The sequence below is a fragment of the Somniosus microcephalus genome, unplaced genomic scaffold (genome assembly GCF_052327205.1).
Source record: "Somniosus microcephalus isolate GS21.2 unplaced genomic scaffold, FLI_Smic_1.0 unresolved_chr1, whole genome shotgun sequence".
Taxonomy (NCBI): domain Eukaryota; kingdom Metazoa; phylum Chordata; class Chondrichthyes; order Squaliformes; family Somniosidae; genus Somniosus; species Somniosus microcephalus.
The window spans coordinates 149,167,590-149,180,895 of NW_028225179.1; the positions used below are offsets into that span (position 1 = coordinate 149,167,590).

A 13,306-nucleotide genomic window follows, 5' to 3' on the forward strand; every position below is an offset into this window, starting at 1 on the left:
TTTGAACACGTCTGTCAAATCTCCTCTTAACCTTCTCTGCTCTGAGGAGAACAACTCCAGTTTCTCCAGTCTCTCCACATAACTGAAGTCCCTCATCCCCGGTACCATTCTAGTAAATCTCCTCTGAACTCTCTCCAAGGCCTTGACATCCTTCCTAAAGTGTGGTACCCAGAATTGAACACAATACTCCAGCTGAGACCTAACCAGTGTTTTATAAAGGTTTTGCTTAACCTCCTTGCTTTTGTACTCTATTCCTCCATTAATGAAGCCAAGAATCCCATATGCTTTTTTAACAGTCTTCTTAACTTGTCCTGCCACCTTCAAAGATTTGTGTACGTACACCCCCAGGGGTCTCTTTGTTACTCCACCCCCTTTAAAATTGTACCATTTAATTCATATTGCCTCTCCTTATTCTTCCTACCAAAATGTATCACTTCACACTTCTCTGCGTTAAATTTAATCTGCCATGTGTCTGCCCATTTCACCAGTCTATCTATATCCTCCTGAAGTCTGTTACTATCCTCCTCATTGTTTACTATATTTCCGAGTTCTGTGTCATCTGCAAACTTTGAAATTGTGCCATGTATGCCCAAGTCCATTAATATATATCAAAAAGAGCAGTGGTTCCAATACCGGCCCCTGGGGGGGCACCACTGTATGTCAGGTGACCAATGGCGTGAGTGTGGGGGCGGGACGACTGGAGGCAGGAGGTCACGTGATGAAACCTCCAGGAATATGGCCAAGCAGAGTTGGCAACTGTCTTCTCAGTCGAGTTCTTTTTCTTTGAGGGAACAAGTACTGCCATTCTGATCCAGCAGCATCTAAACCAGAGGTGCTTTTGGACGAAGCTGGATAGAGCCTAGGGAGGGGAGGTGGGGGTGAGGTGACAACAACTTCAGGACGCACTGAAGCTGAGCATGGCATCGAAAGAGCAGGCCGAGAGCTTGACTGAATACTTAAACTGCCCCGTCTGCCTGGAGCTCTTTAACCAGCCGGTCATCCTGGACTGTGGCCACAATTTCTGCCAGTCCTGCATCCAGCTGTACTGGGAAAACGAGGAGAGGAATTCCTGCCCCGAGTGCCGCAAAGTCTTGAGGGAAAGCAGCCTGCGGGTGAACAGGGCGCTGGCCCATCTGGCAGACAAGGCTCGCCACCTGAAGCTGACTCCAGTGAAGAAGGAACGCTCGCTGCCCTGCCCGGACAGAGAGGGGGCTCCGAGCCTGCTGGTCAAGCTCAAGGAGCATCGGGAGGTCAAACTTTACTGCAGCGAGCATCGGGAGGAGCTGAAGCTCTTCTGCGAGACTGACAAAGAGCTGATCTGCGTGATGTGTTTGAACGGGAGAGGAGGTCGGAGTCACAAGTTCCACGATTTCATGCTCATACATGAAGCGGTTGATAAGTACAAGGTAAAAGGAGCCGATTTTGTATCTGATTTGTTATGTGGGGGGTGGGGGGAGAGATTGTAACTTCATAAGAACATAAGAAATAGGAGCAGCATTCGGCCCTTCGAGCCTGCTCTGCCATTCAATAGATTATGGCTGATCTTTTACCTCAACTCCACCTTCCCACACTATCCCCATATCCCTTAATTCTCAAGGTTCCCAAAATGTTATACTCAACGACTGAGCATCCACAGCTCTCTGGGGTGGAGAATTCCAAAGATTCACAACCTTTTGAGTGAAGAAATGTCTCCTCATCTCAGTCCTAAATGGCCGACCCCTTATTCTGAGACTGTGACCTCTGGTTCTAGACTCCCCAGCCAGGGGAAACATCCTCCCTGCATCTAGCCTGTCAAGCCCTGTAAGAATTTTGTGTTTCAATGAGATCACCTCTCATTCTTCTGAACTCTAGAGAATATAGGCCTAGACTACTCAGTCTCTCCTTATAGGGCAATCCCCTCATCCAGGAGCCAGTCTGGTGAACCTTCGTTGCACTCTCTCTAAGGCAAATATGTCTTTCCTTAGGTAAGGAGACCAGAACTGTACACAGTGCTCCGGGTGTGGCCTCAGCTGTATAATTGTAGTAACTTCGGGCAATGCCACAAAGCAGGCGATACTGAAAATCCCGCACGGTGTATAATGAAGCGGCTTATCAATGCCGCCCGAATTTTAAAATTACCCCCACTTCCCCAATATGTTGTCTTCCTTTTCAATTGCACGCTTAAACACTTCTGCGACATTCCAACCCTAGGATAAACTGAAATCCTCCTTGGGCTTGCTGAGGCAGAAGATCGCAGTTCTTGAAGCTAAGCTGAAAGAAAAGCAGAGCATTTCAGAAATCGGAGTAAGTCTCTTCCACGCCGCTTTTCTCTTTGCCTTTCTCCACCCGTTCGTTGTTCCGGCACTAGATTTCCCCATATTTTTTTTTAATTGGGTTTCTGTGTTCCCCCCGCCACTGCAGGAAAAGTCGACGGGTCTGCAGAACCTCATTGCATCCGAGTTCGCGGAAATGCACCAGTTCCTGGACAAGAAGGAAGAGAGCTTAATTCTCGAGCTGAAGGAGCACGAAGAGAACATTTCCGAAACGATGGAGAAGAACCTTCAGGAGACACAAGAGCATTTGGATTCTATTCAGCTAAAGCTAGCGCGGCTGCACGCTAAGATGGACCAGAGGGAGACACTCAGCTTTCTGGAGGTACCGGGATCACGGGGAGGGTGGGAAACGTTCCTGGTGTTACATTCAGCGAATTTCAGCGTTCAAAATTTCACTTGAAAGGCGAGTTCGCCCTTTTTAATTTTGATACGATTCAGCAAAACTGCAGGTCGTCAAAAAGTGGGGCGCACTTTTGGAGTAAAATGTCTCGCGTGGGTCTGAATTTTCCAAAGGGGTCTGAATTTGTAGACTCTGAGCAATATTCTTCACTTATCAGTGAACGAAGCAGCCGCCGGTGAACCGAATCCCCAAATGTCGACATGTTGGCACAATTTCGGTAGGAATAACTTGGAATGTCGATTCTAATTATTTGGGCCAAGAACCTGGTAATGACCTGAGGAAGGATGTTCTTGTCATGGAGGGAGTGCAGCGAAGGTTCACCAGGCTGATACCTGGGATGGCAGGAATGACGTATGAGGAGAGAGTGGGTTGATTGGGCTTATACTCGCTGGAGTTTAGAAGAATGAGAGGGGATCTCATTGAAACTGATAAAATTCTAACAGGACTAGACAGACTTGGTGCAGGAAGGATGTTCCCGATGGCCGGGGAGTCCAGAACCAGGGGTCACAGTCTAAGGATAAGGGGTAAGCCATTTAGGACTGAGATGAGGAGGAATTTCTTCACCCAGAGAGTGGTGAACCTGTGGAATTCTCTACCTCAGAAGGCAGTGGAGGCCAATTCATTAAATATATTCAAGAAGGAGTTAGATATATTTCTTAAGGCTAAAGGGATCAAGCGAAATGGGGAGAAAGCAGGTACAGGGCACTGAATTTGGATGATCAGCCATGATCTCATTAAATGGTGGAGCAGGCTCGAGGGGCCGAATGGCCTACTCCTGCTCCTATCTTCTATGTAAGTGACATTGTAATGCACCGGAGTGAATGCGTGTGCTTGTAATCTCACCGATCCGAACCTCGCTGTGATTGTCAGAGTCGTTTGCTGGTCATTTTAACACAACGTGCCGGGTGGGAAGCCCATGGGAGCGGGTGGAACACTGGTTTTACACCCCCCCCCCCAATATCACTCTACGGGGGATGCAAAGCCAGCACACAATCTGGTCAGTTTCCCGATGTGATGCGCGGGGTTAAGTTAAGATTGATCCCATTGCAACCCATGCCTTGAAATTGCACTGTGGGATTCTGGCTTAGGGATGGTTAAGCAATTATTCCGACATTCGATCTATCTACTGCACCCACTAAATGGTTTAACGCCTCTGCTGAAATGAAGGGTGTGGGGGAGGGGGTTGGGGGGAGGAATTTGAAACCGTATCCCATGATATAATGTCAGAGCCCCAGAAATTACCGTTAACAGGCCAGCCCTTGGCGCATTGTCATCAGCTTGCCTATACCCAGTATTTTTGCGGAGCTGTTAAGCGGTCTAAAATAAAGTGGCTCAAATGCGGATAAAGGGGTGATTCATGGAAATTTCAAGCATTCCAGGGCTAATAGTACCGGCAGAAATGTCTAGGCTTGTGTATCTTCATCACTGAGGTTATTTCGGCGGCATAGGAAGAGGAGGAAGCCATTCAGCCCCTCCGACCTGGTGTGCCATTCAATTAGAACATGGCTAATCTGTATCTTAACTCCATTTACCCACCTTCGCTCCGTATCCCTTGATAAACCTTACCTAACAAAAACTATCGCGCTCAGTCTTGAAAGCTCCAATTTTCCCAGATCCACAGCCTTTTCAGGGAGAGAGTTCCCGATTTCTATAGGAATTCTGCACAAAACAGGTTTGGCTCGTGTCCATTTTTCTCTCTCTGCTCTCCGACTGAGATCACTGACGTTTGGTTATGTTGGTAATGTGTTTGATGCTGGCTTCTCAGTCTCGTTCTGTCCTAACACTACCAGCAGTACTGCACAACGGCGAGCTCACATCCCTCTTCTATTTTACTTTTAGGAAGAAGCATGTCGACAAAAGAGGTATGGGAACTTCTTCACAGAAACTCTATGTAAAGCAAAAAAAATAATGTTGTTTAACGTCACTTTGTAATGTCAACTGTGTCATCTTTCCGTTATTAGCGAAGACAATCACCACATGTTGACCAGTGGAAATCTACCTCTGGGAATATTCAAAGGACCTTTACAGTACACGGTTTGGAAACAAATGATAGGCACCATCAGCCCAGGTAAGGTGCTACCCTTCACTTGTTGCATCCTCAGACAAAAGAAACTTGAACCGAGAAAGGTTTGGCTAGAAATTTGTCTCGGGCAGCTGCACGTTATGTGATGTTCAGTTCCATTGCAGTCAATGGTCTTGAATATCCGGTGCTGCGTATAACGGGCAGCCGCTCAGGTACCGCCCGCTTTACCGCACCGGCCACGACGAATTTGTTGTATGATGCAAAAGTTGTCGTCCTGAGATTGGAGGGACCGATTCGCTCATAATTGGATAAGTGCCTCCGATATATTGGGGCAAATTTTCAGATTGTTGCCCGCCTTAAACCTGGCCTTGCGATTAATCCGCTCATTATAGTAACAGCCTGATTGTCATTCATAGAAACATAGAAGGTAGGAGCAGGAGTAGGCCATTCGGCCCCTCGAGCCTGTTCCACCATTTAATGAGATCATGGCTGATCATCCAAATTCAGTACCCTGTCCCTGCTTTCTCCCCATATCCCTTGATCCCTTTAATTCAACCCTGGAAGTGAAAAAAAACGGGTGGATTCCATCACGGGCGGCTGGTCCGCAGATTTTACGCCGAGAGAGCATCACAAATCTGTCCCATTGTGACCATAATGAAATGGCAGCAATACTCTGTTGTTTTTTGATCATCACTGTTCTCACCCTCAAGGTTGAATGATAATTAATTCGCTCAATGAACAGAAAAGTGTTTTCCGGTCCCAGTTATAACTGATACACTTTGTATTATAACTGTTTAATAATGGCTTTTGAAGGACGCCCTGTCCTCCCAAACATTAAGCAGACTGATTAAAAATAAACATTGTATACTGATAGAACGAAATGTGCTTATGATGCAGCTGGAACTAAAGTAGCACTGTTGCCTCACAGCGCCAGGGACCCGGGTTCGAATCCGGCCTCGGGTGACTGTCTGTGTGGAGTTTGCACATTCTCCCCGTGTTTGCGTGGGTTTTCTCCGGGTGCTCCGGTTTCCTCCCACAGTCCAAAGATGTGCGGGTTAGGTTGATTGGCTATGATAAATTGACCCTTAGTGTTAGGGGGATTAAATACGTGGGGTTACGGGGATAGGGTGGGATATGTGTTGGTGTAGGGGTTACAGGGATCGGGTGGGATATGTGTCGGTGCAGGCTCGATGGGCCGAAATGGCCTCTATCTGCACTGTGGGGTTTCTGTGATTTCTGTGATTTCTGTGAAGTGCCTGTGAAGCAATTTTAGCCTGTTATAGAGTCATAACAGCACAGAAGGAGGCCTTTTGGCCCATCGAGTCCATGCCGATTCTCTGTAGAGCAATCCAGTCCATCCCATTCCCCCATTCTATCCCCGTAGCCCTGCAAATTTATTTCCCGCAAGTGATTATCCAGTCTTCCCTTGAAAACATTGAGTGTCTCCGCTTCCACCACTTCCATTGGCAACAAGTTCCAGGTCCTCACCACTCGCTGCATAAAAAAGTTTTTCCTCACATCACCCCCTGTATCTCTTGCCCAAAACATTAAATATGTCTGCCCTAGTCCTTGTACCATCAACTCGTGGGAACAGCCTTTCCCCGTCTAGCTTATCCAAACCCATCATAGCCTTGTACCCCTCTATCAAATCACCCCTCAACCTCCTTTGCTCTAATGAAAACAAATCTAGCTTCTCCAACCTGTCCTTGTAGCTAAGATCCCCCATCCCCGGACCATTCTGGTAAATCTTCTCTGCAGAAGTAAATCTCCATCTGCTCTGTCCCATCAAACACTCCCAGGGCAGGTACAGCATGGGTTAGATACAGAGTAAAGCTCCCTCTGCACTGTCCCATTAAACACTCCCAGGCAGGTACAGCTCGGGTTAGATACAGAATAAAACTCCCTCTGCACTGTCCCATCAAACACTCCTGGGCAGGTACAGCTCGGGTTAGATACAGAGTGAATTTCGCTCTACACTGTCCCATCAAACACTCCCAGGGCAGGTTCAGCTCGGGTTAGATACAGAATAAAGCTCCCTCTACATTGTCCCAGTAAACACTCCCAGGCAGGTACAACATGAGTTAGATACAGAGTAAAGCTCCCTCTACACTGTCCCATCAAACACTCCCAGGGCAGGTACAGCACGGGTTAGATACAGGGTAAAGCTCCCTCTACACTGTCCCATCAAACACTCCCAGTGCAGGTACAACACGAGTTAGAAACAGAGTAAAGTTCCGTCTACACTGTCCCATCAAACACTCCCAGGGCAGGTACAGCGCGGGTTAGATATAGAGTAAAGCTCCCTCTACACGGACCCATCAAACACTCTCAGGGCAGGTACAGCACAGGTTAGATACAGAGTAAAGCTCCCTCTACACTGCCCCATCAAACACTCCCAGGGCAGGTACAGCACGGGTTAGATACAGAGTAAAGCTCCCTCTACACTGTCCATCAAACACTCCCAGGGCAGGTACAGCACGGGTTAGATACAGAGTAAAGCTCCCTCTACACTGTCCCATCAAACACTCCCAGGGCAGGTACAGCAGAGGTTAGATACAGAGTAAAGCTCCCTCTACACTGTCCATCAAACACTCCCAGTGCAGGTACAACACGAGTTTCATACAGAGTAAAGCTCCCTCTACACTGCCCCATCAAACACTCCCAAGGCAGGTACAGTACGGGTTAGATACAGAGTGAAGCTCTCTCTACACTGTCCCATCTAACTCTCCCGGTGCAGGTACAGCATGGGTTAGATACAGAGTAAAGCTCCCTCTACACTGTCCCATCAAACACTCCCAGTGCAGGTACAACACGAGTTAGATACAGAGTAAAGCTCTCTCTACACTGTCCCATCTAACTCTCCCGGTGCAGGTACAACACGAGTTAGATACAGAGTAAATCTCCCTCTACACTGTCCCATCAAACACTCCCAGTGCAGGTACAACACGAGTTAGATACAGAGTAAAGCTCGCTCTACACTGTCCAGTTGTTGTTCTATTTCAGTTATGTGGATAGCGAACCTCCTTGCACCAGGCAATCTGTTACGTTTGCTCAGCGTATTTTCCCATTCCGTCCTTCTGGTTTTGTTAACATCAACTTTCTATTCTAAGGGTGTGAGCTACCGTACTGGCTGTCTATTCGAGAGCACCAGCCTGCGCTAACCGCTCCCCTCCTAACCACCGGCAAACTCTCGGGGGTGAAATCCGTGTGTGCCCCGAGCGCGAAGGGCTCGTAGAGAGTCGGGAGCCCGTTTGATACCAGGCTCGATGTTATTTTCCAGCGGGAGTGAAATTGGACATTGGGCAGGGGGGAGTGGTGATCCAACCAGGCAGAATCACATCGGCCACCCGTTACACAACACGCCCGATATTTCGTTCTATTGAAGTTATCGGAACCGACTGTCGGGCGGGCTGTACAGCCGATGTGATTCTAGGGGGGTGAAATTGGTCGACACCAGTACCGTGAAGCAGACTCAATGCCAATCGGCAGCCGGTTTTACACCGCACCGCCATTTTCTTCTCAAGAAGTCAATGGTAAAGAATATCGTGTAAAACGGGCTGCCGATTCACCATGAACCAGTTTCACGCTATTGGCGTGGACCAATTGCACCCCCGTCTGGTTTCTATCCCTGTCCATGTCTAATTCCACCCCCTTTGGCTTCACTGGAGACGAGGATCGGCCCAGTCATAAAACGGGCTGCCGATTCCCTCTTACCCGTTGTTTGCCTGGCAACAAGGGTTCTCATTACCCCGCCGCCGTCTTTTTACTCGAGTTTAGCCCCTGACCCCCCCCCCCAACCAGAGGAAATAGTGGTTCCCTAATGACCCTATGGAAACCTGCCATCATTTTTAAAACCCTTAATACATAAGGGATCCTGGGCTTCATAAATAGAGGCATAGAGTACAAAAGCAAGGAAGTTGAGATGAACCTGTAAAAAACACTGGTTCGGCCTCAACTGGAGTATGTGTCCAATTCTGGGCACCGTACTTTAGGAAGGATATGAAGGCCTTAGAGAGGGTGCAGAAAAGATTTCTAAGAATGGTTCCAGGGATGAGAGCTTCAGTTACGTGGATAGACTGGAAAAGCTGGGGGGTTGGTCTCCTTAGAGCAAAGAAGGTTGAAAGGAGATCTGATAGAGGTGCTCAAAATCATGAGGGGTATAGACAGAGTAAATAGAGAGAAACTGTTCCTATTGGCGGAAGAGTCACGAACCAGAGGACACAGATTTAAGGTGATTGGCAGAAGAACCAAAGACGACATGTGGAAAAACTTTTTTACGCAGTGAATGGTTAGTATCTGGAATTCACTGCCTGAAAGGGTGGTGGAGGCAGATTCAATTGTGGCTTTCAAAAGGAAATTGGATAAGTACGTGAAAGAAAAAAAATTGCAGGGCTACGGGGAAAGGGCGGGTTTCCCAGATTTTTTTCTCCCAAATTGGCCATTGGGTCTTTATCTGGTTTTTCGCCTCTCCCAGGAGATCACATGGGTTCGGGTGGATGCAGAGTGATAGAAGATTTGAGGTTAGGATCAGATCAGCCATGATCTTATTGAATGGCGGAGCAGGCTCGAGGGGCCGATTGGCCTACTCCTGCTCCTATTTCTTATGTTCTTATGTTCTTATGTCTCCCCTTAACCTTCCCTCCTCCTCTTAAAATAATCCCCAGTATCTGAAGACTCTTCTCACAACTCTCTCTGATAACTTGGCGTCAATGTGCATGGAGGGAGATTCACACAGAAGCTTTTCCTTAGACCCATCAGTGACTTATAGAAAAGAATCGGCGCGTAGATAAAGGATAGCCATTTCCTGCTTAATTAATTCAAATCTCTCTTTTTTTCTACCCCTCTCCCTTCCAGCTCCAACTTGTCTGACTCTGGATCCTAAGACAGCACACTCCTGGCTCATCCTGTCTGATGACCTGACCAGCGTAAGATACGGAGACAAAGGTCAGCTGCTCCCTGAAACGCCAGAAAGGTTCTACCCATGCGTGTGCGTCTTGGCATCTGAGGGATTCACATCAGGGAAGCACTACTGGGAAGTGGAGGTGGGCGACAGTGCCGAGTGGGATCTCGGGGTGGTCGCCGAGTCCATCAACAGGAAGGGAGACATCACGGCCATGCCAGAGGCTGGCTACTGGATTGTCTGGCTGAGAAGGAGCGAATATAAGGCCGGTACGTTGCCTCGTACCCGCCTGGCTGTGAGTGTAAAACCCAGGATGATCGGGGTGTACCTGGACTATGAGGAGGGACAGGTGTCGTTTTACAATGCAGACAACATGTCCCATATCCACACTTTCACCGACATCTTCACTGAGAGACTCTTTCCCTTCTTCAGTCCTTGTTTGAATGGCCATGGGAAAGCCACAGAGCCACTGAAGATCTGCTCCGCTAAAGGTCATTAACAGAAAAACATCAGTTTTCATGCATTTTTTTCTTTCTGTTCAACTATTGGCTTTTGGATTTTATCACCGGTAGAAATGCAGAAGCATTTAAAGTGTGAGGATGATACAATAACTTCATAGGCAGAAAGTGCCATTCAATAGGGAGTGGAGGGAAGAGAATAGGATGAATGGGGGTGGGGGAATGGGGGAATGCTGATCGCTTCATTCCACCCCCGTCACTGCTTCCTCCCTTAAAAGTCCAAAGAGACAAGCCCTCCACTCACCAGTGTAGAGATGGGTGAGTGTAGCCCAAATACAGTACATTCTAAGTCCAAACATTTCCAAAGGATCTAGACACAGGATATGGAAATGTAGAAGATATAAAAGCAATGGTAGCAACCACATGGCTTCCTATAGCGCTCCTTACATCCAGGGAGAACTTTAAGCGCTCCTTACATCCAGAGAGATCTTTAAACGCTCCTTATATCCAGAGAGATCTTTAAACGCTCCTTATATCCAGAGAGATCTTTAAACGCTCCTTATATCCAGGGAGATCTTTAAACGCTCCTTACATCTAGGGAGGTCTTTAAGTGCTTCTTATATCCAGAGAGATCTTTAAACGCTCCTTATATCCAGAGAGATCTTTAAACGCTCCTTACATCCAGGGAGATCTTTAATCACTCTTTACATCTAAGGAGGTCTTTAAGCGCTCCTTATATCCAGGGAGATCTTTAAGCGCTCCTTATATCCAGGGAGATCTTTAAGTGCTCCTTACATCCAGGGAGATCTTTAAACGCTCCTTATATCCAGGGAGATCTTTAAGCGCTCCTTACAGTGCAAGTTCAACTGATGGACAGGAAGCAGGAAGAAGAAAGGAAAGGGGAGGATTAGGAATGTGGGCGTTAGTGAGGTGAGAATGTGGGCCCTAGGGGATCTGGATGACATGGAGTTCATGGAGGTAGATGTGGGGTGGCCAGGAAGGGGAGTGCTGGAGAAGAGGAGTCTCGAGGAGATAAACTCTGGAATAGGGTTTCAGCAGCGGAGAGTAGGAGCAGAGATGCACAATGGTTAGTTGGTGAAAGAAAGTTGCCTTGGGGGGTCCCATCACATGTCTAAGGGAAAGCTGAGCTGAGATCACATCTCTGTTATTGCAGGAAAAAGACAACAGTTCAACCCAAAACATTTGCACACTGTCAGCTGTGGCTCAATCAATAGCCCGCTCACCTCTGAGTCAGAATGGTCGTGGCTTCAAAGTCCCACTCCAGAGACTTGAGCACATGATCCTAGGCTGACACTCCCAGTGCACTGCTGAGGGAGCGCTGCACTGTCAGAGGTGCTGTCTTTTGGATGACACGTTAAACCGAGGCGCCGCCTGCCCTCTCAGGCGGATGTAAAATATCCCATGGCACTATTCGAAGAAGAGCAGGGGAGGTCTCCCCGGCGTCCTGGTCAATATTTATCCCTCAAACAACACCTAATTATCTGATCATTTATCTCATTGCTGTTTGTGGGAGCTTGCTGTGTGAAAATTGGTGGCCGCGTTTCCTACATTACAAAAGTGACTCCACTTCAAAAGTATTTCATTGGCTGTAAAGCGGTTTGGGGCGTCCTGAGGATGTGCAAGGCGCCATAGAAAAGCAAATTCTTTCCTTCGTATTCTTTTTTTATTTGTGTTGTGTGTCCTCGGCCCAGTTATGACTTATGTGTGAATTTATAGAGTAATAAAAACTAACATCTCAATGTGGTAAAAGTGTCTTTGAATTTAATTCTGATTAGTTAATGAGACTAAATAGTGGGAACCAATTGCCGATGGCCCCAGTCTAGCCCCATTAGATGAGTTCAGTCTGTTCATGAGCGATTGAGTAGAGAGTCAGTTTGAACTGCAATCATTGGAATTTCCTGAAGTTTCATCCCCTCCCCCCAAATAAGGTGCTGACTATATTATTTTTAAATATTCCATGTTCTATGAAGGAGTTTCTGGCTGGGTTTCTTGTTTCAGTTTAGGCAGAAGGAGATTTCTGTTTATCTTTGCACTGAGTCATATTTCATCCATTGTGTTCAGTGTGTTAATGGAGTCCAGTGTACATTTCTTTTTAACTTTGTCATTCGCAGACTTCTATAACCCCGATTATAACAACCAGGAGGTGATGTGGAAGAAGAGGGTGGCGTAGACCCAGAAGGCTGCGAGGAAGGTCAATGCATTCTTCTCAGTCTCGTTCCACCTTTTGCTCGGCCATTGGAATAGTCTGTGATCAGTAGCATGAAGCCCTCTGCGTCAAGTTTTGACCTGCGAGGTTCATTCTTACACACTCCTTCAAATGAGATTGTCACCGTAGAGCAAACGCTCAGTTACACTGACCAAGTGGAGAATGGTTCCTAAAACCCAACAGGGAATTTCATTAAATGGTCAGGTAGTACTGTTTATCAGATCCCTCGACAGGTAATGGACAACCCTACTAATATTTTAGGAAAGTGAATGTGTGGAAGTGAAATTAACGGAAGGATTATATACTCTGGAATATCCGATGTTTAAAGTTACCAAAAGTCAATGCACCTCAATGTAATTAAAACTGTGAAATTATTGGTCACATCTCGCTTTGTGCCCTGCAGATATTAACCTTCCGGTGCAGTTAATGATAGTTGAAAGCATTGTTGTAACTTTAAACACTACCTGTTATTCTGCGATGATCTAGGGTCTAGTAACTACTCTTATTGCCAATCATACAAAGAATTGTGCCACTGTAATAGTTGAGGATTTAGCCGTGTGACTCGTGCTTAATGTGATTCAATCTGTAACTGACTGCATATATGGTTGAATTAAATAATAAGTTAAAGAGTTGTGACACGGTCCTGGGGTATTTAATCTGAGTTGGAATCAATTATTTTCAATATAACAGTATACCCCATCATTTCTTTATTTGTTCAGCGACATGTAGCGAATGTCAACCAATCATAAGTCTCGGCATAAACCAAAATACCAAATACTTTCTTCGGAAACAAGCGCCTTCTGCGTAATCCACAGTCTTCCTCCGGCCAGCACTTTCTGGCAGGTTTTTTAAAATTATTTTTTTATCGGATGTGGGCCTCGCTGGCAAGGCCAGCATTTATTGCCCATCCCTAATTGCCCTTGAGAAGGCGGTGGTGAGCCGCCTTCTTGAACCGCTGCAGTCTGTGTGGTGAAGGCACTCCCACA

General features: G+C 46.9%; 1 protein-coding gene across 3 annotated transcripts; it reads left to right on the forward strand.

The window, feature by feature from the left end:
* Positions 1-509: 509 nt before the first annotated feature.
* Positions 510-12,942, forward strand: LOC147096231 (zinc-binding protein A33-like). 3 transcript variants are annotated; one of them, XM_085975080.1, is made up of 7 exons: positions 510-1,406; positions 2,191-2,283; positions 2,401-2,634; positions 4,552-4,574; positions 4,674-4,780; positions 9,590-10,126; positions 12,226-12,942. In XM_085975080.1, exons 1-7 carry the CDS (start codon positions 918-920, stop codon positions 12,282-12,284), a joined length of 1,542 nt encoding a protein of 513 aa, XP_085831206.1. In that variant the 5' UTR covers positions 510-917; the 3' UTR covers positions 12,285-12,942. The 3 variants fall into 3 exon arrangements, with proteins under 3 accessions (XP_085831206.1, XP_085831208.1, XP_085831207.1); XM_085975082.1 differs by having other exon boundaries at positions 9,590-9,904; XM_085975081.1 differs by lacking the exon at positions 12,226-12,942 and having other exon boundaries at positions 9,590-10,134.
* Positions 12,943-13,306: the final 364 nt, after the last annotated feature.